At 49.1% G+C, this 26,258-nt stretch overlaps 1 protein-coding gene across 1 annotated transcript in view; it reads left to right on the top strand.

The window, feature by feature from the left end:
* Positions 1–18,903: 18,903 nt before the first annotated feature.
* Positions 18,904–26,258, top strand: part of PRIMA1 (proline rich membrane anchor 1) — a 69,577-nt gene continuing 62,222 nt past the window's right edge. Inside the window, exons 1-2 of the mRNA XM_025392206.1 lie at positions 18,904–18,960; positions 19,616–19,739. Of these exons, the coding sequence (XP_025247991.1) occupies positions 19,647–19,739 (93 nt within the window). The 5' untranslated portion in view covers positions 18,904–18,960; positions 19,616–19,646. The remainder of the gene's footprint in view (positions 18,961–19,615; positions 19,740–26,258) is intronic.

Genomic DNA, 26,258 nt, shown 5'->3' with positions numbered 1-26,258 from the left:
TGGACTGTGGGACCTGCCCGTTGGGGGCCAGCCCAGCAGGCCAGTGCAGCTTGGGTTTCCTCGCCTTCCTCAAGTCCATGACTGAGGTCCCAGTCAGCCTCATGACCAAGCCTGCATAGGTTAGAACATGAATTCTCTATGTGACCACTCACAGTGATGAACTCCACTCAATAACTGATCAATTATTTATTTTAATTGACTTGGTGACTGCCAGCATCTTGAGCTGCTTCCCCCGTAAACCTCTTCACACTGTCCTCTGAGCCTTTATAAAAGGGGGGATCACGTGGAAACATCATGGATGTGTCTCTTGCTGCAGTTGGGCAGGTCCATGTTGAGTCATGGTAACTTGTTAAAGCCACGTAAGAAAAGCCATATTCCTTTAGAGAGAAGCTGAGGTCCTCTAAGAAGCATAGGGTGTTCTAGTTATTATGGCTGCAAATCAGCATATAGTAGCATGAAACAGCCATTTGTTATGCTCATGGATTCTGTGGGTCAGGAATCAGGGAAGGGTTCAATGGAGCAGTTCTTGCTTGGAGTCTCTCATGAAGGTGCAGGCAGATGTCTACTGGGGCTGCCATCTAAGGCAGGCCACTCACATGGTTGGCAAGTCAGCACCGGCTGTTGGCCCAGGGGGCCTTGGGTTTCCTCCACAGGGACCTCTCCATGGAGCTGCCTGTGTGCTGTCATGGCATGGCAGCTGGCTTCCCCCAGAAGTGCCTTAGAAGTCAGACACTGTTACTTCTGCCATATTCGGTTGGCAACACAGGCAAGCCCTGACTCAGTGTGGGAGGAGACTATACAAGTGCATGAATACCAGGAAGCAAAAATCACTGGGGCCATCTTGGAGGCTGGTCCCCATAGGCAACATTCCCAAGGTGGAAGTGGAATTGGCGGCCAAAGAGAAGAGGCCACATCCATCTCTAAGTTCCAGATTTAGAGGCATCCAGAGGTCCAATCATACTCTCCTAAACTAGGGGGACCCCACAAAAGTACCTACCACATGAAGTAAGACTGAGGTTGACACAAAAGGCACCTGGAATGGAACCCAAACAGGAAATGAGTAAATGTCACTGGCGCTTTTAGGGCCTGCCTGACATCCCCTCAGCCACCTCTGAGGTCAGCTGCAGCTGTGGCAGACAACTACCAAGCCTGCGGGCAGAGTCCCACCTCCAGGACCAGCCACACCTTGGCTTCCCTGCCTGCTGTAGGTTTGGCCCACACGTAGGGCAGCCCAGAGTGCAGAGAGGTCAACAACCCCTAGCAATGGGATGGCAATCAGTGAATCCATGCCTTAGGCTCCCCTCCCAGAGTTCCTTGGGGGGTCCCAGAGTAACTGAACCCCAGCTGCCCACAGCAATAACCAGCTCAAGAAAGCACTCGTCCTCCCTTTTTTTTTTTTTTTTTTTTGCCTTGCCTGTCTCTCTCCCTGTTCTCTCACCTTCAGAAAAAACTCCCTTCACCCAATGTCTTCCCTCAGGCTCTACTTTCAGGGAGACCCAAACTAAGACGGTGAGCTTCAGCCACCTTGCTCTAGGCCTCATTTTCTAGATTCATGCCATGCTCTGCTGTTTCTTTTATTCAACACTTTTGAGTGCTTCATATGCAGCAGACACTGGGAAGCAAAGGTAAACCAGACATGATCTCAGCCCTCAAAGACCTTGAGCCTCCCACCTGGCGGTCCCAGACAAAGGCATCGGCAATTAGGGATCATTGATGAGGGTAAGAGCACAGTGTCCCAGGATGGAACAGGACAGCAGCCCAGAAGAGGGAACTCTAAATGAGACAGGGGTCCAGGAATTCTTCTCAGATAATTGATGCTTGGACTGAGAGATGCAAAGGAGGAAAACTCATTAATGAGAAGAAACAAGGGGTAAGGTTGGTTTGGCCAAGTGAAGTGCTTGAAAGAAATAAAATGAAACAATACTGCTAAGGCACTACTGCTACAGCTTTTTGTTGTTTTCTTTTTCATTTTTTTTTCTTTTTTCTTTTTTTTTTTTTTGAGACAGGGTCTCACTGTTTCCCAGGCTGGAGTGCAGTGGCAAGATCCAGGCTCACTGCAGCCATGATCTTCCCACCTTAGCCTCCCAAGTAGTTGAGATTACAAGTGCACACTCCCATGCCTAGCTAACTTTCTGGATTTGGTGTTTATTTGTTTGTTTGTTTGTTTTTTGCTTTTTTTTTAAACATTTTTAGGTCAGGTGCAATCGTTCATGCCTGTAATCCCAGTACTTTGGGAGGCCAAGACAGGAGGATCCCTTGGCCTCTTATGTTTTAGAGACCCTGTTTCTAAAAAATAAAAATAAATAACATTTCTGAAGAGTTTTTCCGAATGCCCAGACCTCACATGGATCATTTCATATAATCTTCATACCAACCTTTTGGGGCAGAGATAACTAACCCCATTCTGCAGATAAGAAAATGGAGGCAAGAGGTTCAATTGTTTGCCTGTGGTTGCCCAGCTAACAAATGGCAGGACCATGATTCAAACTTAGGTCTGATTCCAAATCCAGGAGGAAAGCATCTCCTTCTATGGTGGGTTAGGGTTGCATGTGGACAGCTGGGGAGTGGGAACACAGCTGTAAGAGCAGGCAGGGGGTTAGATCACAGACTGCAACAAACCAGGAGAGTTTAAATGAGGGAACGACACGCTCAGATTTGGTGCTTGCCAAAGCTAATTCTGAGCACTGTGAACGAGATTCTTCTCTGCGTTAACAGAGTCTAAGAGAAAGCGCCTTGGTCCAACCTGGGGCCAGAGGAGTATGGAGCAAGCAGCGCCCCCATGAGGCTGGAGTGGGGCCAGCAGTGGTTAACTCCACTTTCTCCCAGAAGGCACTCAGAGATAACTTCCCCTTTAAGAAATCGCCCTCCAATACTCACCTTCCAGGGTCTGAGATTTTATTAAACAAAGTGACACTTTTCTTTTAGGTTTTCCCCCTTGGAAAGTCTAATAAACATCGCTTAATGAGCAAGGAGGAGCTTTAGGGTGCAATGATATACACTATGACTATTTTTGACTCACCCTGCTTTTTTCCAGAACAATCTTAATTAAGAGGAAGGTGCCAGTAGCTCTAGAAGAATTTACCAACTGCCTCTCAAACTAACTCTGATTAATAGCAGAGGCACAAAAGTGTCGCCATAACCAGGTCACATGACATAATACAAATGACTGTCTATTGCTATTTTTAAGTAATGTTTATTAGAATCCCTTGGCGCGTAATAAATTTAATTTACAGCTGCCTGCAGCCCGACTTACACATGGCCTCCTGCGGCTCAGCTCATTAACACACTCAGGGAAGAGATGAGTTTTCTCTTTAATTCTCCCATTCCATTTCTCCTTTCTAATGAGGCCAGATTGTGAAACTCTTCAGGAGAGAATTTATCCATTGTCTCCAATACAAATCGTCTTAAACGCTGAGATTTTTTAATTATCGCAGAGGCACACGGCACAGATTCATGTGAGATGGCTTGGGGCAGAGCTGGAGAAAGACACGGTGAATCATCCATGCTCACAAGTGAGAGCTCTTGGAAGGGAGAAAAGAGAAGGAGGCCTTTGGATCCAAGGAGGCCTTTGGATCTCCAGTTGGACATTTGGAGGACTTTAGACAGATCCAGCTGTTATCAGACTCTCTAGGGAGCAACAGAAGAGCTGGAGGCCAAGGGACCAATGGCCTGGGGTCAAATTCTGCTACTGAGTTTGGTTTAGAAGACCTCCGAGGGCCTTTCCAGCTCCTAATAGTCTGATTCCTTCCATTTCTTGGCTTGAGGACAAAATTCAAAGATGAAATGTCTCCATCAAAAAGAGCAGGAGTCAGCATACTTGTTCTGCAGAGGACCAGAGAGTAAGTATTTTAGGCTGTGCAGGCCAAGAGGCAGAATCAAGGATATTACGTAGATGCTTACATAACAAGACAGAACAAATTTCGATAAATTATTACTGATGAAATTTAAAACATAATAACTAAGTACAATATTTTATTATATAGGTCTACTAATGAGAAGAATGGAATTCTTTTTTATGGGATAGCATTTTGCCTAATTGTGGTTTAAAGATAATGTTCTCCATTATCAAACTGAAGAATATTCATCTGTCATAACCCTTCTTAGCTATGGGCTATATAAAAACTGGTGGTAAGCTAGATTTGGCCTGTAGGTCATAGGTCGCCAACTCCTAACACAGAATAGTGTCTAACAATGTGGGTTGAGATCATGGAGTACCAACGATTAGCTGGAAGATTATGTCATCTCTTTCATCTGTGATCTACTGCTTCAACCATGCTGCAAAACTGCAGTGGTGTATGAAAGACGTATTTACTTAGCTCACAAGTCGGTGGGATCCCCTTGGTCTAGGCAGGCTCTGCTGGTCCAGGTGGGATGCCCTTGGTCTAGGCAGGCTCTGCTGGTCTGGTGGGATCCCCTTGGTCTAGGCAGGCTCTGCTAGTCCAGGTGGGCTTGCTCGTGCACCTACAGGGGGTTGCAGGTTGGCTCGGCAGCTCTGTTGATCTTGGCTGGGCTCGCCCACAGGCCTGAGGTTCTGGTGGTGCTTGGCCGAGCTAGGGTGGCCTCAGCTGGGATGACCTGAGCAACTCGACCCCGTTACATGTGTCTTTCACCTCTGGAGGGCTGGCTGGGGCACATTCTTCACAATGGCCATGAACAGAGAAGCAAAAGCAAGCAAACCCAGCTCCCAAGCACTCCCCAGCTCTGTGTGCATCACACCCACCAACATGCCATTGGTCCAACACAGGGTCCAGGGGCCCAGAATCGAGGCACAGGAGGGGGCAGTGCCAAGTCACATGGCAAAGGGGTGGATGCAACAAGGGGGCAAACACTGGGCCTGCCATGCCGCCTCACCTCCCTTGGCCTGTTTCCTCATCTATAAAATGGTGGCAATCATCATAGTTTCCTTCTAAGGTTGCCATAAAGATTTAAGGAGTTGATATTGTTATATCTTTAGACTAGAACCTGGTGCTTAGTAAACAGCCAATAAATATTAGTCATTATTATCAGCTGATTTACTTACTCTGGGTATCAGCATCTTAAGTCTATCTCCTGGTAGGACCTATGCATTCTAAGAACCTGGAAATAAATACATAGATGGAATTATTTACTCTGGGGCGCTTTAAAAACATTCTCTATGCTCCAGGTATGGACCATGGGTGCAGGGGAGGTCTAGGGTTGTCTGGTCCCAGCCTTCTGTTCCATCCACAAAGGATATGCAGAGAGGCTGAGAGAAAGGCTCTGGTCTTCCAGGAAGACGGCCCTGTGTGGTCCGAGTCATCTGGTCCCACACTGTCTGCATGGGATGGCTGCTTCTTGATTAGAGGTTTCTTCCCCCATCTCTCAATGCTCAGCGTCCTCATCAGAAGGCTGGTATAAAGCCTTTGCTTCTCTCCCAGTGTTCTACCCTGGCCAACTGCTGCCGTGGGGCCCTCAGGCCCCCACCTTTCTGACCTAAGCTCCACTAGGCTGCTCTCTGTCTTTGCTCATCATGATTTTGTCAATGGGGGAGAGGGGGCTTTTTAAAGTCCCCCCAAGGAGGCAAGTGTCTCTGTTTGGAGTATGACTGAAGCGCCACAGTGCAAATCATTAAAAGATGCAACAGAAATTGCTAGGTGTCTGGTTGTCCCCAGCATCATCCATCTCTCTCTAATTCATTAGGAATGGGACCTCTGATTTTAAGCTGGACACATGGTTGCCCTCAATAAGAAATGCGTTTCACAGCCTCCCTTGTAGCTTGGTGTCATCATGTGATTATGCCCAGGCCAATAGGATGTGAGCAAAAGTGTCATTTCAGACTCGCAGAAAGTGCTCTTAAAGGAAGGAATGGATCTTCCTTTCTCTCTTCTTTTTTTCTGCCAGCTGGAATGTGGATATGATGGCTGGAGTTTGAGCAGCTATGTTGGACCATGAGGTGTAAAGAACCCTATGTGGTGAGGATGGCAGATCGACAAGCTAGAAAGAGCCTGACCCCTGTTCTGTGGAGCACCCCACTAGTTCTAGACTTTCTTTTGCCAGAGAGAGAAATAAACTTCTATCATATTTAAGTCTCTTTTCTAGGCATTATGGATCATGTCTGGTATTTACACGGTATTTTAAAGTTTACAAAACCCATTCCCATTTATGTTCTCTTGTGATCTTCTTAGGCAAAGCAAGTAACATTATTATTCCCATCTTACAAATGAAGAAACTGAGGCTCAGGGGATTTAAGTGGATTGCCCAAGATCACATGGCTAGGCAGAAGCTGTCATTCAAACCTAGACCTCAAAGTCCAGTCTCTCAGCCAGCACTCAGCGCACCTGCCTTCTATCTACCACACCCGCTTGACCCTACCCCTCCTCCTCCACACTGCCAGCATGGTCCTCATAAAACACAAATACTCAATGCCACTCTCTTGCTTAAAACTGTTCAGTGCCTCTCCACTGCCCCCAGAAATCATACCAAATGTCTTCTGAGGATGGCTCACATGGTCCACCACAGTGAAGTCTTTGCCTTCTGCAGCCTTGTCTCTTGTATGTCCCTGCTCTGTCCTCCGGGTGTGCCCAAGAACACAGCCAGGAAACACCAGTACTAGGAGAAACTCAGATCTAGCTCTGTTTGACGCCAAAGTCAACAAATTGTTCTCTTAAATCATCGGCTTCCGAATTCCTCATTGATTTCATAATCACACAGGAGGCTGAGAAGGGCCGCCGTACAAGTGCCTAGACACAGACTGCTCACAGAGCAGAGGAGACGGGGTCGGCTTGGTGTGATGTTGGGCTAGGGGAGGGGGTGCTTCCTGGGCAGAGTGATGTGAGCTGGATTTGAAGGATGACTAGGACTTTGCCACGAAGGCAGAGGGCAAAGTCTTCCCGGCAGAGGAAACTGCATGTGCAAAGGCAGGAGGTGACAACTGCAAAATGTGTGGTTTGGTCAACCTCAAGCAGGAAGTATAGTTGCTCCAGGACACTGAAAGCATCGGGCTCTTCCGGTGTGCTTGCAACCTGCACTCACTTCTGTCCCACACCATACATATTATAAGTAGCTCTTTCCTTCTGTCTTCCCCATCGGACCGGAGCTAGTGAAGAGAGGGCAGGGCCCCTGTTTCAGGCAATTCTGATCCCCAGTACCCACAGCCTGGCACAGAATCTGCATTCTCTCCATGTTTGTTGAGTGCCTAAATAAGCAATGTTATCGCAACCATAAATCAGGGACTGTCCAGCCAAGTGAATCCTTCTACATCAGGTGCTGAGAAAGGTGTGCTCCTGGAAAAGTTACAGAGAACAGCTGCGTGCTGGGCTGCTCAGTGCTGGTGTGAGCTGCAGATCTTCAAGCTGCTGGATGCTTCTGACATTTCTGACTAAAGTAAATGGCAAAACCCTCATTCCCTGAAATATCTACAAAGCTCAGAGCCAGACAGGTTTCCAGGCAGAGGCCATTCCATGAAAAGCCTATTGTAAACAAAAAGACACAGAGTTCGGCAAGGTCTCCCTATGACGAAAAAGCCACTCAAACATGTAATCATAAGTCTAGACACATAATGTAGAACTTTGTAAATCACCCTATTTCCATTCATTCCTTCAACAAATATGTACCAGGCGGTCACTGTAGGTCAGGCGCTGCCCTAGGCTTCTGGAGTATGGTGGTTGGCCTTTTTGTTTGGGTTCTCTCAACAGCAGAGCATGAGACAAGGGCTTTGGTGTAGGTGATTTGTTTGGGAGGTGAGCCCAGAAGCAGGAAGAAGGGAGAAGAAGCCAGGACAGGGGAGGCCAGGTCAGTTTGTGTTAAGGAGCCAGTTACTGCTGTGGGTGATGGGACCTCAGTCTCCTTTGGGGGACCCCCAAAGAACTGTGTAGAGTGAGGCTAGAACTGCCCCTCAGAACCGCCCTATTGTTCAGACAACTCTGGAGGTGTCACCTCCTACATTTCTGCTTTTGCCTGCTAAGTGGGTTTCTTCAGCTCTCAGGCAGAAGAGCGGAGAGAAGCCACGGCAGGAGGTTGGGGTGGGGGCCTCCAGAGGAACTGCCCATCATGGCTGCCACCAAAACCAGAGGTGGGCGGAGGCCATGTGTTGAGGAATGCAAAGCATTCCTACTCTAGGCAATGAACAGTTTACTGCTCTAGACAATGAACAAAGGGGCCTGAAGCCCCTGCCCTCATGGAGCTTACATTCTAGTGAGGGGAACCACACAATAACCAAATGAAATGAGTAAAATTAAGTGTGTAATTGGGAAGCAATAAATACTAAAGAGAAAAATAAAATAAAGTAAGGAGAATGGGATTGTGGTGTGGGCTGAGATTTCAAATAGAATGGTCAGGGTGGGTCCTGTTGAAAAAGTAACGTGTAGGCCGGGCGCGGTGGCTCAAGCCTGTAATCCCAGCACTTTGGGAGGCTGAGACGGGCGGATCACGAGGTCAGGAGATCAAGACCATCCTGGCTAACACGGTGAAACCCCGTCTCTACTAAAAATACAAAAAAAAACAAACAAACAAACAAAAAAAAAACTAGCCGGGTGAGGTTGCTGGCGCCTGTAGTCCCAGCTACTCGGGGGGGCTGAGGCAGGAGAATGGCGTGAACCCGGGAGGCGGAGCTTGCAGTGAGCTGAGATCCGGCCACTGCACTCCAGCCTGGAGTCGACAGAGCGAGACTCTGTCTCAAAAAAAAAAAAAAAGAAAAAGAAAAAGTAAGGTAAGCCAAGGCATGAAAGAGGGAGGGAGGGGTCCCTGCCCATCTGTGGGGAAAAGCGTTCCAGGAGGAGGGAACACCCAGGCTGAGGCCCCAAGGCAGACTCAGGCTTGAGGGTTTCAGAAATAGCAAGGAGTCTAGAGGAAGAGTAATAGCAGATATGGAGCAGGTGGGGTTCCAGAGGTGAGGGAGCCCCTTCCCTAGAGGTGTGGTAGCACTGGGCTTATTCATTTAATGACGCTTTAGCAGTCGCTCACAATTCTTTACAGAGCTCCTACTACACGTTGGGTGCTGCCAGATGTCTGAACTCAAAGAGAAATTTAAAAAGCCCCTACCCCAGAGAGAAGTGCAATTAGATAAAGTGGACGTGATTTCCCCCGACGTGCTGGGCTCAAAGCTTGACGTGCATTACTTCTAATATTCCCCACTACAGCCCAGCAAGGCACATATCAGCATCCTCATTTTATAGTTAGGGACACTGAGTCTCAGAAAGGTTAAGGGAACGTCCCAGATTGGACCCAGATTCAAGCAACATCTAAATCGGATTTCTTTCTACTAACACCACAGCTTGCCACCTCCCTGCCAACAATATGTTATGCTGTCATAACAGAGTCCAGTGTGATAAGGTGCCATGATGGAGGGGTGGGGAGGATCCAGAGAAGGGAGTCTGGCATGGCTGTGTGGCAATTAGCCAAGATGACAAGAGGGGAAGGGGTTCTAGGGAGAGGAGCAAGGGCAGGGAGGTGGGAAACGGCAAGGCGCCAGCGGGGAACGGCAGGTCAAGGTAGACGGGGCAATGGGTGGAGTGTCAGGGTTGGGTGCTCATGTGCTGTGTTACAAAGTCTTCGAGGAAGATTTTTTTTAATTACATTTAATTTTTTTGAGACAGGATCTCATTCTGTCACCCAGGCTGAAGTACAGGCATGACTGTAACTCACTGCAGCCTTGAACTCCCAGGCTCAAGCTATCCTTCTGCTTCAGCCTCCCAAGCACACATCCCTGTACCTGGCTAATTTTTTTATTTTTATTTTTTGTAGAGATGAGGTCTTTCCATGTTGTCCAGGCTGGGACGTCTGGGGAGTTTTCAGTAAGAATGGGAAATGGTCCTATTTGCAGTTTCTGGGTTAGCTCTGTTTCTCCTTCCTCCATTAGAAGGTGAGGTCTTGGGGAGCTGGACCCATCTCTTTCCTCCCACAGCTTCTGCGTGACCCAGCGTGTGTTGGTGTTCAGCGGAATCGAAGAGACCGAGCTGGCTTTCCCAGCTGGGCTGGCATTTGGACTTGACTGTTCTGGCCAAAGGAGCGGCTAGCCAAGCAGTCCCACCAAATGTTCTCTTGGATCAGATCTGTCTGGATTCTCTTTTGACGTAGGAAAATGGTAACAAGCCAGGCTGTGGCCACGAAGCAAGCCCAGACTTGACAAGTTTTTTCAAAATGTTGGTCCTTCTTTTAGGATTTCAGGAAGGATCACAAGACAGAGGAGACACGGATCGTTTTAAAGGGAAGTTAAAAATCTGGGCTTCTTTCTGACTCCCCCTGCCCCCCACCTCCCTGCCCAAATATCTAGCTTCAGAGATTTGGACCAAAGTATTCTTGGGGAAAGAACTAACTCACAGTTTGGGGCAAGGCAGATCTGTCCACACAAGCCCGGGTAGTGAATCCTGCTCAGCTCTTAGAATACTGATGGAGGTGAGGGACAAACCTCAGAAGGACAAGTGACGTCTTGGATGAATCCCAGAAGAGACTTGGGGTTCCCCCTCCCCCACACCTGATCAATCAGGAAAATATCCTCTCTGGACAGATTCACAGCTGACCTACAAAACATGGAACAAGTAACTTTAATTCAAGTTCAGGTAATGAACAAATTGGATAATACCAATGTCTTTTAAAATAACTCTATGTTTAGTTGCAGCATTTAAAAAAAAATCAGCCTTCATAATTTTAAGGTTTAGTAATAACTGTTCCTTTACTGGTCATTTTCTTCATTTTCTTTGTGTTTTGCTAATCAAGATCCTTGATGCCAATTAGTATTCTTGCAAAAGGGAAGCATCTTTGCCCCTTTATCCTTCAAGATATTTAGAGATAGACTTTTTTTTTTTTTTTTCCTGTGAACAGTTATATTGTGCCAGGCTAAGTGTTTATATGAAATATCTCAGCTAATCCTTCCAGGAACTCTGTGATCTAATTATATCTAATAAATACTATTCTAATCCCTGATAGAAAGGGGAAGAGTCAGGCCTCAAAGTTTAGAAAATTCCCCGAAGATTGTATAGTTAGTGAGAACCAGACAGTCTGACTCGAGTCCATGCTCCCAACCAGCATGAAACTCTCCCGGCTTAGAACCTGCCTGTATTCACAAAGAAGTGGAGGCCAAGGAAAATCATCTGGATTCTTAAGAAGCCTCCCCTTTCAATTATCCACAGTTATACAGATGTTTCGGGCATAAAATATCCTGGTTGCCATGGTGTTCCACTTCATTTTATGCACGTGGCCATAGCCTCTGGAGCCCAGGAAACCTGTAAGAACCTGTCTAAGCCTGGGTTCCCTAGAAAAGGAGGCCTGAAGCAAAGCTCATGTAGCAGCATATTCTACGGGGTGCAATCCCAGGTTAGAAAGAGCAGGGAAAATTGGGAAAGAAGGCAAGGAAGGAAGGAAAGCACATCACGTATGGTGCTGAAGTGGCCACAGTTTTGCCAGGGAACACAGCCAGTGGTTTGGTCACACAAGACATATGTCAGTAAGCCATATGGATGGAGAAAGGGAGATAAATAATCCACCAGATCTTTTCAGACCCTGTCTGTCATTGATCAAAGCTCATCCCTCAGGACGCTAACCCTCCTCCACATTCAGGTCATGGTTCTTGGTCCCCACTGACAGCTACTGGGCAAGCCAGACCCCCTCCCCATGGTGTGAGGAGTATACTCAATCCTCTGAGTATAGGATTGGTGTTAGGTCCTCCTAGGTCAGGACCCTGTGACACTCAGGTCACAGTCATAGCTTCCAGTATAGTGGAATCCTTACTGTGTTCATTAGTGTAAGTTGTACTCTCTACAAGCCAGGACCTCTGACTCTTCTGAGTCTAACGTTGCAGGGATAAGCACAGATTCTGCAGGTTCTCCATGACTCCAGTCATCTGGGCCTGGCCCCCGCTGCCCCGTGGCCCCTTTCACAGTGTACATGATGGAGGCCAGGCTGAAGGTCAGCTCTCACCTGGGGGAGGCTGCGACAGACAGTGGTGTTAGGAGATGGGACAGTGGTGGTGGCTGCCCTCTGCATTGAGCAGAAGAGGAGGCAGATAAGGCCAGGTAAATCCAGGAAGCGTATAGATGGGGCCCAGTACAGTCCACCCCTTGTGCTATTCAGAGTCCTCCACCCCATCTTCCTGTGATATTTGGATCTAACTTGAGAACAAAATGCCCTCAATTTGAGAGTGAGGGTGCAAGTCCAATTTTTTAAGTGATCAATTGAAACTTCCTAAACAGACATAAAAAGATTAGCAAAGGAAGCTAGAGTCCCGCTGCTGTGGCTGGTCCTAGGGCCATAATTGGCAATCATCATCTTCCACCCACTCCGACCTTCCATTCTAGATTTCTAGGGTCAATTCTTCAGTGGGTCTGGGGTTCTCACCTGGAGGATCTGTGGATGTTGTAATTGCCTGTTCATGGCTCTCTCTGAACAGAGAATACCCCATGAATCCCATACAACCAGATGTATTTGTCAGCTCAGGCTGTTGTAACAAAACACCCCAAGTTAGGTGGCTTAACCAACAGAAATTAATTTTCTCACAGTTCTGGAGGCTGGGCATTCTAGATCAAGGTTCAGCAGGGCCAGCTTCTGGTGAGGATTCTTCTGTGGGCTTGTGGATGGCCGTTTTGTCCTCGCATGGCTTTTCCTCTGAGTACCCAGAGACAGGGAGATAGCTGTGTTCTCTCTTCCTCTTCTTAGAGGGACAACATTCCTAGTGGATAGGGCACCACGCTTATGACCTCATTTAACCTTAATTACCCCCTGAAGACTCCCTCTCTAAACATACTTAATATCTCTAAATAACCCCTAACGTTGGGGGTAGGACTTCAACAGATGCATTTTGGGGGACACGCTTCAGTCCAGAGCACAAGACATACTCTTCCTTCACCCACTATGTAACACCAGCCCTTGCTCCTCATGGTAATGAAGTACTATCGTGCATCAGTATAGCAAATCCTTCTTTCTCTGCTGCTCCACTGGCAAGAGGAGCCCAAGGCGCCCAGGTCACTGTCACAACTTCCAATTTAGTGGAACCCTTACTGTGTTCATTAGTGGAAGTTTTACCCTCTATAAGCCAGGGTCTCTGACTCTTCTAAGTCTAAGTTTGCAGGAACAAGAAGCACAGATTCTGCAGGTTTCTTGCTGGCAGTCAGAGAGATGAGCCAATCCTACTTCCACTCCTTTGTTCCTAGACTTGTATATTCCATCAGAGACACATCTATTGACTCACACTACGTCCAGGAGAGCAGTGCTCCAACCCCACCAGCTGTTGTGTCTAAGCTGATGTCACAGCTGAGCCTTCAGTGGAACATCTCATCACTACAGGAAGCCCTGGGATAGCCAAAGAGGCACTGGGTCATCCTGTCCGGCTGCCTATAGGAGTCTCCTTGGCAACAGATGCTCTCTGGAGAGACAAACACGAGGCAGAAAGCCCCATACCCTTTGTGCTCACTCCCATGAATTCATCATTTACTGTTTACTTGACCTCCATGCCCCTGGCTTTTCATTTTTGTTCTTTCCATGTCCCAAAATGATTAGCCCAGCCATTTACTCCCGCACAGGAGACCGTGTGTGTCTGTACTTCGGGCCACCTCTCCTACCCTTGAATGGGAGGTAACACAGCAGTCATCTATTCCCAACTAGCACCAATACACCACGTCGAGCTGTGTGTAAATGAGGCCCTGGTGCTTTCCTCCTCCATCAGACTATCACATGGAACTCCCATTTGGGGCTAAACATGTAAGTTGAGGAAGAGCTTCAACAGAGGTGGGTGACATGAGAATCTGGACCAGCTGTTTAGGCAATTTACCTGTTCCTTCTAGACCTGCTCAAGTCTGGCCCTGTACATACCACTTCTATCACATGCTGGGTTGCCAATGTTCATAGCCGACTTATTGTCTCGGAAATCCAGCCTCCCCTTTAATCATAGGCTCTGGGCTCTGAACAATCTTAGATAATTTCCATTGCAGTAGATGTCATCTTTCTGTTCTTACACTCTGGAGTTTAAAAGTATATATTTATACAAGTCAAGCAACACCCCTGTTAGCTCCCCATTTTTCTCCCCCCCATTACATCATGATCTGTCAGCCATTAACATAGATTTCTATGGCTCCAGGCACCCTGTTTGCCACTCTGGCCTTCCTTTCCATTATGTAGTTATGCCCACTTTGTCTGGCATGACATTATGCCACCTGGCCTTTGCCATTACATTGATTGCTGTTGATCCAAGAGAGTCCATTTCCCCACCATCTCCCATCATCAAACCCAGCCTTCAGAAGACAGCCACCACTGAATTTCTCAAAGGCGCTGATGGGCTCATTAGGACTTCTTTTTTCTGTTTCAATGAAGGGAAGATTCTCTGGGCCATCCCAGGGAACATAGGCCAGTGGTGGATTCTCAGGTCTTATGATTCTAATATTCACACCTCTGAGCCTTCTGGTCCTTTTCTTCTTATTGTGCCGAAAAGAAGTTCTGGCATCTCACGTATTTACCGCAGGCTGTTGTCATTAAAGCAAGTACTATCTTGCAAGGTTCCTGCTTCAATGAGGTCATTGTCATCCCCAGGCCAAGAAGAGCTGTTTTGTTCTAAAAAGCGGAAGAGTTGCTTCTACCTGACAGAGGATTCAAGGAGATCAGGGTCCAGAGTTTCAGGTTTGTTTACCCAAAAGTCTCCATTCCAGGTCACCAGCTCCAATCCTTTCCTTCTTAGAGCTCTGACTTGGACATAAGACGTCTACATGGCTGCATATCTAGTCTCCTTTTCAGTTCTGTCACCTTATAATCAGCCCTCAAGCTTAATTTTCAGTGCAGTCTGTCTTGCAGATGTCAGGAGTGTCCTTAAAGTTTTCATTTCAAAGCATGACTTACACTGGTAGATACCTTTCCTGAGTCTATCATTTTCTCTTTGCAGTACTTCCGCTACCATCAGAAAAAGCCACTTAACCCCAAATGCAATGGCCATTTGATCTCATAAAGCCTTATTTTCCACCTGCATCTCATTCCAATTAGCAGCAGGTGCAGCTTTAGAAATTGTAATATCACTGTATGCCAGCTATGGCCCAGCAGTGGGGCCTCTATTATAGATGGGAGAGAACTTCAACTCCAACATCCCATCCTGAAGGTCTACTTTTTAGGACCATTTGTGGTAGCAATAGTCCCTGTTCCTTAGGAGACAGAGTATTAAGCAATCATGCTGCCTGCTAATACTTTATTGAGGGATACAATCCTAGGGCAACAGACACAAGAGAAAAAGGAAATGAAGCAGGGAGGACAGAAGCTAATAGAAAGTTGTGCATTTTTGTGAGACAGGGTCTCATGATGTTGTCCAGGCTGTTCTTGAATTCCTGGGCTCAAGGGCTCCTCCTGCCTCAGCCTCCCAAGTAGCTAGGACTATAGAAGTGTGCCACCAAGTTGTACATTATTGAGCTGGTCACATCCTTAGAAGCAAACACAGCCAGTTGCTCAATTGCACCTACTGGACATTCCCTGACAAGCCAAATGGAACCACTGCACTCCATATGTTGGGTCCCTTCCATCTGTTGTCCTTCTCTGGTCAAAATGTGCCCCAAGCTTTAACTCCCCTGTATTTCTGAGTAGATGTATCTGACCCCTGTAGGCAGACCTCATGTGGCCATGGTGTGGGTTACCAACTGAATGAAAAGGGTGAGAGGATCCATGTCCTCCCTAGGCCACTCATGGCGTGAGAGGCCTGTGACAGAGCCTGGTCTTCACTCTAAGGGAGCTGACAGGAAGGTCAGCAAGATGTGGGGCCAGGTTGCAGGGAGTCGAAGGCCCATAGGATGTGACCAACTCAGCATTCCGCTGGAGGCTATATGATCAAACAGCAAACAGTTTATCATGAATGCAGGATGTGGGCAAACTCACACTGCCCTGCCACCAAAAGGATTGCTGAGGGTCCCTGGCGCAGGGCTCTTTGAAGTTATCTACTGGAAAATCTAGCGCCTATTACTCAAAGGATGCAGTCTCACAAGCCTGGTGTGAACCAGCCAGCCAACTGACAATTACTGGACAATCACACCCCCTCCCCTTTGCTATCTCTTTGGCCTAATAAATACAGATGGCTGTGTAAAGCTCAGGGCCCTTTTCCACTCGAGGTAAGGTGCCCCCGAGCCCTTCTTCCAAATATACTCTTTTGTCTCTTGCCTTTTATTCCCACATTTGCCCCCGCTTTGTTCAGTCCCCCTAGGTCCGTGCAGGCTACAAATGGCACCCCGAACAGCGACAGAATTGGGTGATCTACACCAGGTGGCCCTCAAGAGGTGCATAGATTAGGTCCACTACAGCAATATGGAAGACCAGATTGGACAATGCAGGTTTTCCAATGCACAAAACTTACCTAAGTTCTCCCAAAGTCCTGAGCCTCTAGTTGGGGGCTAGTATTTCTGACTCCCCGGTGAGCCACTGTGTGATTCTGGCTCAGGCACAAAGGTCTCTGAACTGTTCACACAGGACAATTACACTTACATCACAGAGTTGTGAGACCTGAATTAATATGTGGTGTAAATAACATTTGTAAGTGGCAAAAAACTCCGGATATAAACATCAGGGGCTGTTGTCAAATGTAAAGATTGTGCTGAGCAAAATACCACGACTTGTTTCAGCTGGACAGGTATTAAAATATCCAGTGTTATTTTGATCTCAGCTGACCAATAGCGGCTTCATTTCTCCAGACTGTTGATAAGTCACCTAGAAAGTCCCTACCCCATCATCTTCTTCCCATCCTCCCTCCATCCTATCCCACCCCCAGTGAGATATCCTCTTGTTCTCTTTTCTACCCAGCATCAAGTGTTCTGTCTGGTCCCTAGCAGGTGCCCATGGAGGCTACATATGGAATGAAGGATTGAACAAATGTCTCCATTTCTTTTCTTTTCTTTTTCTTTTTCTTTTTTTTTTTTTTTTTGTTAAGGAGTCTCACTCTTTGGCCCAGGCTGCAGTGCAGTGGCACGATCTCGGTTCACTGTAAGCTCTGCCTCCCGGGTTCATGCCATTCTCCTGCCGCAGTCTCCCGAGCAGCTGGGACTACAGGTGCCTGCCACCGCGCCCGGCTAATTTTTTTGTATTTTTAGTAGAGACGAGGTTTCACCGTGTTAGCCAGGAGGGTCTCGATCTCCTGACCTCGTGATCCACCCGCCTCGGCCTCCCAAAGTACTGAGATTACAGGCGTGAGCCACCGCACCCAGCCCCACAAATGTTTCCATTTCTTTGCACCAAGGGTTACCAATGCTTGAGATGTTCCCCTGCTCCCAGCAAGGCACCCTCTCCTAGGAGCCTTTACTCAACCCGCCCTCCATTCCTCAGTCTTTCCCTTTCTCAGGGCATGCCAGTGCACAGTGCAGTTGTTGGTTTTATCCATCTCCCTGACAGGCCCCTGAATTCTTGCGGGGAAAGGAACAAGGCCTCATTCACATTAGTCCCTGCATCTTGCTGGTTGAGGTGCAATCTGCAGCATTTATGTGGCAAAGAGCCTTGGGGCAGCGCTCTGGCATGAAGGAGGCCGCTAAGACATCGTTCTGAAAGCTGGCTCGCAAGGCGGTTTATACTCTGCAAACCAGCAGTTTATAGTGTGTGTTTATAGCGAGTGACTCAAGGGTGTCCAAATACTGGGAAAAGGTGCGCTCAGTAAATGTTTCTTCCATGCATGCGCCGCGGTATCTGACCCTCAGCTCTGTGTCTTAAGCCCCTGGTTCTCTCATCCAACCTAAAAATAGGATCGTCCAGGCCTTGAGGTCCTTCTGGAAGGCGCCCCCCATCAGTCAAAGCGCTTACAAAGTGCTTCCACCACAAGAGCAGAGCGGCCGCGCCATGCCTGGGATGCTGCTAGGCACAGCTTGTGTGAAAGAGATGTAAGCAGGCTACTTCCCGAAGAACCGAAGAAACTGACTTGTTGATAATCTTGCCTCAAACAGAGGAGTTGGCAGACGGTTCAGGAAAAGCAGTGGTAGAAATGTTCTCCCCAGGGCCGTCACAGCTCCTTCCTTCCCAGCCTAGAGTTTCTGCTGCTGGGACTACAAAGGAGAGGACAAGGCCCTTGGCCGGGAGAGGGGCGGCCTGCACCTTTCAGCCCCGGGGCCCGGGAGAGCCTGCGGGGAGTGCGGCGGGGAGAGTCCTCAAGGAAGGAGCGCAAAAAAGGATCTCAAGTCAGTCCTCGCCACCTTTCCGCAGCCTCGGGAGAGGCTTGGGGGAAGCGCAGGCAAAGGCCAAAACCTCCTGGAACTGGGAATCCTCGGCCTCCAGGGTGAATAAATAATTAAGCGCCCAATACACAATAGCCTCGCTAGATGGAGACGAGGAATCACTGCAGCGGCGCTGGCGGCGGCGGCGGCGGCGGCGGGGGGAGCGCGGGCCGGAGCGCAGCCCCGGGCGGGAGGCGGGAGAGGCTCTGGCTCGGCTCACGTCTGTTTTCCTTTTTCGTGCATTATTTATTTCGCCTCCGCCCGCGGCTTTGCTGCCCCAGCGGGCGCTCCCTGCCGGCGCCTCCCGCCGCTGCCTCTCCCGGGCCGGCGTGAGGGTAGCAGAGAGCTCGGGCACCCCAGTGCCCCGGGCAGCCGCTCGGCGCCACCAGGAAGGGCGGGGAGCCAACGCGAGCCCGTGGAGGGCTCGCGCGGCCGGCTCCAGGCGGCTTGGAGGAGACTTTCCCCGCCCTCTGCCTCCGCCTCAGCGGCCAGCCCCGGCCCTGGGCGCGGGGTGCCGCCCCTCCCGCCCCGCGCGCGGCCAGGCGCAGCCGGGAGCCACCGCACCCTGCGCCCGGTGCGAGGACACCACTCCTGGTCCTCCGCTCAGCGCCCCGGGAGGCCCAACCGGCGCGCAAACTTTTGCTCCAGCGCCAGGAGCTCCTCCCCGGCATGTGAAGCCCCCGGGCGCCCGCGCAGCCGCCAAGGTGAGGACCGAGGCCCCGCCTAGAGGGCGGGGGACTGGGGAGGCGGCTGGCTTTAAATGGGGGCTGTCCGGCGGCTGGGAAACAGAGCTGCCGCGGGGGGGACGCGGACCTCTCTTCCCAGAGCTGAGGATCGGCTGGGGCCGCCGCCAGGCAAGGTGGCGTGAGGCGTTAGAAGGGTGCGGGCGGAGATGGAGGCGTGGGGGGAACCCACGCACGGGAGCGGGGGATCGGGGCTGGGCAGGGGCGTGCAAAGGGGCAGCGCACTGAGGTGCCTATGTTGCAGTGTGCGCAATGAGGCCGGCAGGGCAGTGAGGGTGCACGCAGCGTGAGATTTCTTGGTGCCGTGCATGCAGGGTCAGCGAGGGTGCAGGCAGGAGTCGGTGGGTGTGCACGGCTGTTTCCGTGGGTGTGCGCACAGGGTGAGTAGTGCCCGCCGGGTTTGAAGTGTGCTCATAGTGAGAGTGAGTTGTACATGGCTGCTTCTAGGGGTTAATGGGGCGCAATAAGTGTGCTTGGCTGTTTCTGGAGGTGTGCATGGGGCCAAGGTATGCACGCATATTCTGGAGCTGTGCGCGGAGCTAAAGTGTACGTGCGGGGTTCTGGGGATATGCCTAAGAAAAGAGTGTGAATTCTGGGATTTACGAAGAGTCAATGAAGGTGTAAGCTGGAGTGTAAGTGCAGGCTTGGTTTAGTAGGGTGCCCCTGGGTGCGGGGCGTGCCCGACCGATCCGGGATGGGAGGTATATTGGTGCGCGGCGGCGAAAGTGCCCGCGCGGTGTCCGCCTGACCCGAGCCTTGCTCTCCTGACAGTTCGCCCCGGGAGCGGGCGTCGCTGGCCGAGATGCTCCTCCGGGACTTGGTGCTGGGCCGTGGCTGCTGCTGGTCCTCGCTGCTGCTGCACTGCGCGCTCCACCCGCTCTGGGGCTTCGTGCAGGTGAGACGCGCCGGCTGCGCACTGGCTGGGAGGACCTCCTGGGTGAGGGGAGAGCTGCCCCTTCCCTCCTGAGACCCTGGCTTCCTGCAGCCGCCCCACTGATTGGTTCTCGGAAAAGCTTGGGAAAAGAAAAGCTGCTATGGTACCCCATACCCTACCCCTGAAAAGACAAGAAACTCCAAAGAGAGGCTTCAATTGTGGCCTAAAGCCTGCAGGACCGGGGCCGGTCTTGGAATGGAAAGGGGCTCAGAGAATACCTTCCGATGATAGCATTCTAGGGTAGAAATTCAGGAAAGAAACAAACTTACAAGGAAAAGTCATCCCAAGGATGTATATTATTTCTTTCCCGCCAGAACCACTGATGAACTTCAAATTACCTTTCTTAAACTGGTTTTCAACACAGAAGGCAACTGTGTTCCTTGTAGGTATCAGAGTTGAGGCTGTGGACAGATAATGCGTGGTGGCCCATCTGTCAGGACTGCCCAGGGTTGAATCTCTCACCCTGTGCCCCTTAAATCGCAGGGCAGAGGCCAGGCAGCCACTAACTGGAGTTACCTCTTAGGATCAGAGACAGGGTTCAATGGTATGGTCCCTAGTCCCCCCCAGAATGTGCATGGTCACTGGTACAGTGGAGAGGTGACAAGGTGGACTTCGATGTCAGCTCCGGAATTTGAGCTTCAGCTCTGTCCCTCACCAGCTGGGAGGCTTTAGGCAACTCACTTACCCTCTCTGAGAGTTAGTTTCTTCTTCCTGACTATACTATTCTAAGTACTGGATGAGATATGTAAGGATTACTTGGCGCAGTGCCAGGACCATGAGGAACACTAACCAGTAGTGGTTGCTGCCATCGCTGATAGGAGTAATAGTAATGCTGTTCTTCTGCCTGGCTGACCAGGTACTCTGTTGATCACTGCGTGGTCTGTTTGACATTTTTTTCTGCAGGCTCTGGAGGACATTTTCATTGTTTTGGGCTTTGTGGATCCACTTTCGGGTATTTGTAGCCTCATGTTCTCCTGGTGGCATTTTGGGGTTTGGGGACCATTCACATGGCTGCTCTGAGTAGGGGTGACAGACCAAGAAAAAAGGAGAAGGTGGCAAGACCACTTGCCAGTCTATCGAGATCCCCGAGCTGCCCCAAATGATGGGCCCTGCCGGGAGCTTGCTCAGTTAGTCCTGCCTGGATGATGGCCTGGGTGACTGCCCATCGAGAGCCGGGGTCTGACGCTGCTCAGCACCCCCACTCCCAGGCCCCGTCTTCTGCTCTCTTCTCTGGCTTGCCTCCATCTCACTCACAATTGTTTTCCTTTTGGAATTGACAGCTTTGTCTAATGTGTGAAACAGCAGTTATTAAACTCAGCTGTGTCTCCTCAGGAAACACAATTTTGTCACTTCTAAACACTTCAGTGGCTTGGGACCAGCTTCCCTTGTTCAACTTTTAGCTGAACCTCAGATATTGAGTTCACTTAGTTTTTAGATTCATTTGTTTACAGTTTTCTCTCTTCCATAAGACTTCTTCAGCTGGGGTGGGAAGCAACATAATGAGGTTGTCAGTCTCCAAGACTAGAATTCTACTGTGTGAGCTAGTAGGATCTAAACAGAAGATGCACAAGCACCCCGCACTCCTCCCAGAAGAGATAATTTTGTGAAAGCGGTTCAGTTTTGTAAGTGTCCTTTAGCCAGGCAGTACTTACACAAGCAGGTGTGTGTGTGTGTGTGTGTGCAGGGGTGTGTGTGTGTATGTGTGTGTATGTATTTCAGATGCTCTTACTCAATACAAATCAATTTTCATAAAAATCAATTTCAAAAGGAACCCTCCAGACAAGTAGAATGGGTAAAACCTTGGCTTAAGGCTCTGGAAAAATTAATTTACAAATGATAGGGACAGAGAAATCAAGGGAAAGGGGTTTTGGAATGAATGGATCTGGCTTTAAGCAAAAGAGCTAAATCCGGGGGAACATAGGAGAGAAGAGGAAAAATGGAAATGCACGAAGCCATGTGTTTCTCTTTAAGTGGGGAAAATAAAATCTGTCACGTCATAGGAGTTTCTCTAATCTGGAGAACAAACTCAGAGCCATCTGCCTTTCCATGAGCATTTTGCCAGAAGAACATTTGGAAGGACAAGGCCAACATAACAAAGTCCTGTGATTAATGGGATCCTCAATGAGGCAAGAGACCTGGGGTCCCCCAAAGCACCAGGTTCTTACCTTGCAATCAGCTTTAAGCCTCTGGCTGCTGCTAGTTGATAAGGAGCTTAATCATTAAAGTCAGACGACATTTAAATTGCCGGAAGGGTTGGTGGGAGCATTCCTTAGCCTTTCCCCCCTGTTCTTTCATGTGTCTGGAATTGAGATTTCGAGCTTTTGTGATGTAGTGTGATTTAGGGTTCTTCTAAGTTCACTTCCAGATTATTCTTCTTTTTTTTTTTTTTTGCAAGGGAAGAGGATGACAGGCTGGCAAATTTATTAGGTGTGACAGGAGTGTGTCTCATCAAGTTACCGTGGTGCTGGCCTGTCTCCATGAAAGATGCCAGAAGCTATCATCTTTGTGGCTGCCTTCCTAAAGCAATAGTTAGAGAGACCGCCTCTTATCTGGCCTTACGGGTCTCTGTGTGCTGATGAGGAGCCACCCCAGACCCAAGTGATGTTGAACCCCTTGTATAGTCAGTCTCTGCAGCTTTGATGAGTCATTCGGCAGCATTTATTGGGCGCCTACTGTATGCCAGGCCCTTTGTTAAGTGCAAGGGGCTTAGTGGCCTCTTCCCTCGTGGCACTGATAGTTTGGCAATGTAGAGCTAATTAAACAAGTAATTATCATCAAGAGAGCTCAGCAAGAAGAAATAGCTTGGACTAGGGGCAAGAGTCATAGAAGCCTGAAGGGTGTGGTGCTTCAGCTGAGACATGAAGGATGAGAAGTTAGGATGCATATGAGGGTGAGGTGTCCAGGCAGAGGGAACAGCCCAAGGCCAGAGGAGAGAGGGACTTTTGGAAGACCCAGGGGAAAGAAGCACCAGGTAAGGCCACTGTTGTAAGCCACTAACATAGTGTCCTGCAGTTTGGACTTGATCCTGAGGGCTATGGATGTCATTTTAAGTAAAGGGTTTTAAGTAAGAGATGACACAATCTCAGGTTGGTATTTTAGAAATCTCAGTCCAGGCTGGTTGCAGTGGCTCACACCTGTAATCCCACACTTTGGGAGGCCAAGGCAGGAGGATTGCTTGAGCCCAGGAATTCGAGGCCAGCCTGGCCAACATAGTGAAACCATGTCTCAAAAAAAAAAGAGAGAAAGAGAAATCTCAGTTCAGTTCCTGCATGAAGGATGGATGCAGGGAGGAAGCAAGGCAGGGGCAAAGAGGTAGGTAAGGGGAGGGTGGCCAGATTTAGCAAATAAAATACAGGACATCCAGTTAACTTTGAATTTCAAATAAACTACAAATTGTTTTCCTAGTATCTCTCCCATGTAATAACTCTCCCAATTAAAATTATTGGTTGTTTATCTGAAATTCAAATGTAATAGGGTGTCTTATATTTTATCTGGCAACCCTAGATGAGAGACAGGTACTGCCCACTGGAGACCTGATGGTGGCCTTGTTCAGGTGGCAGCAAAGGAAACAGAGGAGTAGATGGATTCAAGGACGATTTAGGAGGCAACGTCTGCTGGACCCAGAACTGCACTGATTGGCCAGGAGTAGGACGGTGGTTGGAGAAGAGGGAACTGATGCTGGGAACACTGTGTCCCTCAGACCCCTGCTACAGGTACCAAATCCAGGAGACTCCAGGACATTAGCTGTGCCTCAGCCCACTCTCAAGCCTACAGCACTTACAGGATTCTGGCTGCAGGAGAACACTGCAGAACAGGGCCTGGAAGGCAGATGATGGTGAAACTGGAATAAGAAGTGGTCCCAGGAAGTACCAATACCAGCCTGTGTTCTATGGGCTTTAGGCAAGTCACTGACCTTTCTGGGCCTCTGCTCCTTCTTAACGAAGTCCAGCTAAGAGCAGGTTACTTTAGGGGCAAGTTCCTTCTCCTTTTGAAATTCCCCAAGATAGAAACCAAATGCCAGGTGTTGAGACAAGCTCCGGACACCCGAGGCTTCCTCTCTATTGGTCTAAATACAACACTGCCAATCAACAGAACCCCCAAGTGGAACCAGCACTGGGGAATGGGACAGATCCCGTGTTTCTCCGCTGGTGGGCATTGCACCTTTTCACTGAACGCCAACTGAATGCTGGGCCTTGGGCAACTTTGGTACATCACTTAGCTTCGCTGAGCCTGCGGGCCACCTGTTAAGAGTGGATGATATCACCTATCTCTCCCGGTTATGCCCAGGGCGAAATGGGAGCAGGAACCTATGATGGACACATAGTAAGGCTCAGAAAATCATGATTGTTCAGGATTAATAAAGTACTCATCTACCTGCCTGCCCTAAGACACTCACAACTTAGTGTAGAGAGACACGCATTACAAAATAGCACGGAAATGCCCCAGACAGAAGTGTTTGCAGAATAAAGCAGCAGCACTGAGCGGGTGAGTCTAATTTGGGGTGGAGGAGGGTTTAGGATGGCTTTGCCCAAGAAGGAGGATTGCTTGAGCCCAGGAATTTGAGACCAGTCTCGTCAACATAGCAAAACCCTGTCTCAAAAAGAGGAGAGAGAGAAATCTCGGTCCTTTTCTTGCATGAACACGCAATAAGGCTGTTCAAGGATTTGAAGGATGGAGAGAAGCTAGCAAGTGGATATGGGGTCTGAGTAACCCAGAGTCGAGGCAGGCTTAGACACCATAGGGTTGGACTAGACCAAACTATCAGGACACAGCAGTGGAGGCCCAGCTGTCAGGCATAAGGACAGACCAGACTTGATCCTTTCGTGAGAACAGTTGGCTAAGCAATTGTGCCTGCTCACATTTCAGAGAGGCCCTTATATAAGAGACTGAGAACCACTGATTTTTTTTTTTTTTTTGAAACAGGGTCTTGCTCTGTTGCCCAGGCTGGAATGTGGTACATTGCAATAGCTCACTGCAGCCCCAACCTCCTGGGCTCAAGCAATCCTCCAATCCTCCCACCTCAGCCTCTGGAGTAGCTGGGTCTATAGGCATGTGCCACCATGCCCAGCTAATTAAAAAAAAAAAAAGTTGTAGAGATGAGGTCTCACTCTGTTGCCCAGGCTGATGTTGAACCCCTGGGCTCAAATGATCCGCCTGCCTCAGTCTCCCAAAGTGTTGGGATTACAGGTGTCAGCCACCGCACCTGGCCAGAGCTATCAATTTTATTAATGTATTTATTTATTTATTATTTTTTGAGACTGGAGTTTTGCTCTGTCGCCCAGGCTGGAGTGCAGTGGCATGACCTTGGCTGTCTGCAGCCTTGACCTCCAGGTTCAAGTCATTCTCCTGCCTCAGCATCCTGAGTAGATGGGACTACAGGCATGCACCACCCCGGCTAATTTTTGCATTTTTTTGTAGAGACACGGTTTCACCGTGTTGGCCAGGCTGGTCTCGAACGCCTGACCTCAGGTGATCCACCCGCCTCGGCCTCCCAAAGTGCTGGGATTACAGGCAAGAACTATCAATGTTTTAAATGTAGTGTGCTCCTTCACTTCTTCCTCCTGCAGCCTTGAAATTTGGCCCTGATTTTTCTGCCTAGAACTTCATCACATTAAATATCCTTATACATCTGTGCCTTCATATCCTCTCACAAAAATAGGTCATTGTGTCGGGCCAAATGTGCTCCTCTTGAACTCTCTCTCATAAATTGCACCTGAGACTGAGAAAATAATTGCACTGGCAATGGTCTTGCTTGAAGTTCACACACTTGGTAGAGTGCATTGAAGAAGTGGGCTCGGAGGCCAGCTGTTAGGAGAATGAAGCTTTCTAGCAAATCCCAGGGTCTCGGAAGGTCAGAATCTAGGGGGGCACAGGCTCAATGATGGGACGTCTAACAATGGCACTGGTCTAGAAGCCGGTGGATTTCCCACTGACATGTAAGGAGTTAATCATTTCTGTAAAATAATTGAGCAGAGGCCACCATCTGACAGTATGCTCTTCCCAGTGGGAGAGAAGATTGCCTTCCAGGGTTTGAAATGCAGTCAATGGCCCTTTAAAAACATTAAAAGGTGATGAGCAGGAGCCTCTTAGCCTCGTAGATATTAAGCCAGGGATATAAATCAGCTCACTTCCTGCTGCCACCCCAGTGGACGTTACCCACATTACTTCTTCACATCTTCCAGGTGTGATGGGAGCCTCCCAGCCCCAGGGGATCTCCCTGCCACGTGGCAGAGGGGCTGGATCAGCATTCAAAGGCAGGCCACACATGGCTAGTTGCAGGGAAAGTGGAGTTCTAGTTTCTAGTGGCTCAGAGATGACAGAGAAATTAACTGTGGCCATTGAGGAGGTGGAGGGTGACTGGCAACTCTTTGTGCTTTTAAACCAGCTTGTTCCCCGGGACAGGCATGAAACACCAGACTCTTGGATTTATGGCACTCTGTATAGCGAGGGACACTGGCAGTCAGTCTAATCCGTCCACCC

The sequence above is a fragment of the Theropithecus gelada genome, chromosome 7b (genome assembly GCF_003255815.1).
Source record: "Theropithecus gelada isolate Dixy chromosome 7b, Tgel_1.0, whole genome shotgun sequence".
Classification (NCBI taxonomy): domain Eukaryota; kingdom Metazoa; phylum Chordata; class Mammalia; order Primates; family Cercopithecidae; genus Theropithecus; species Theropithecus gelada.
The sequence above is the reverse complement of the archived record's forward strand: the minus strand, read 5'-3'. Positions and strand labels throughout refer to the sequence as shown.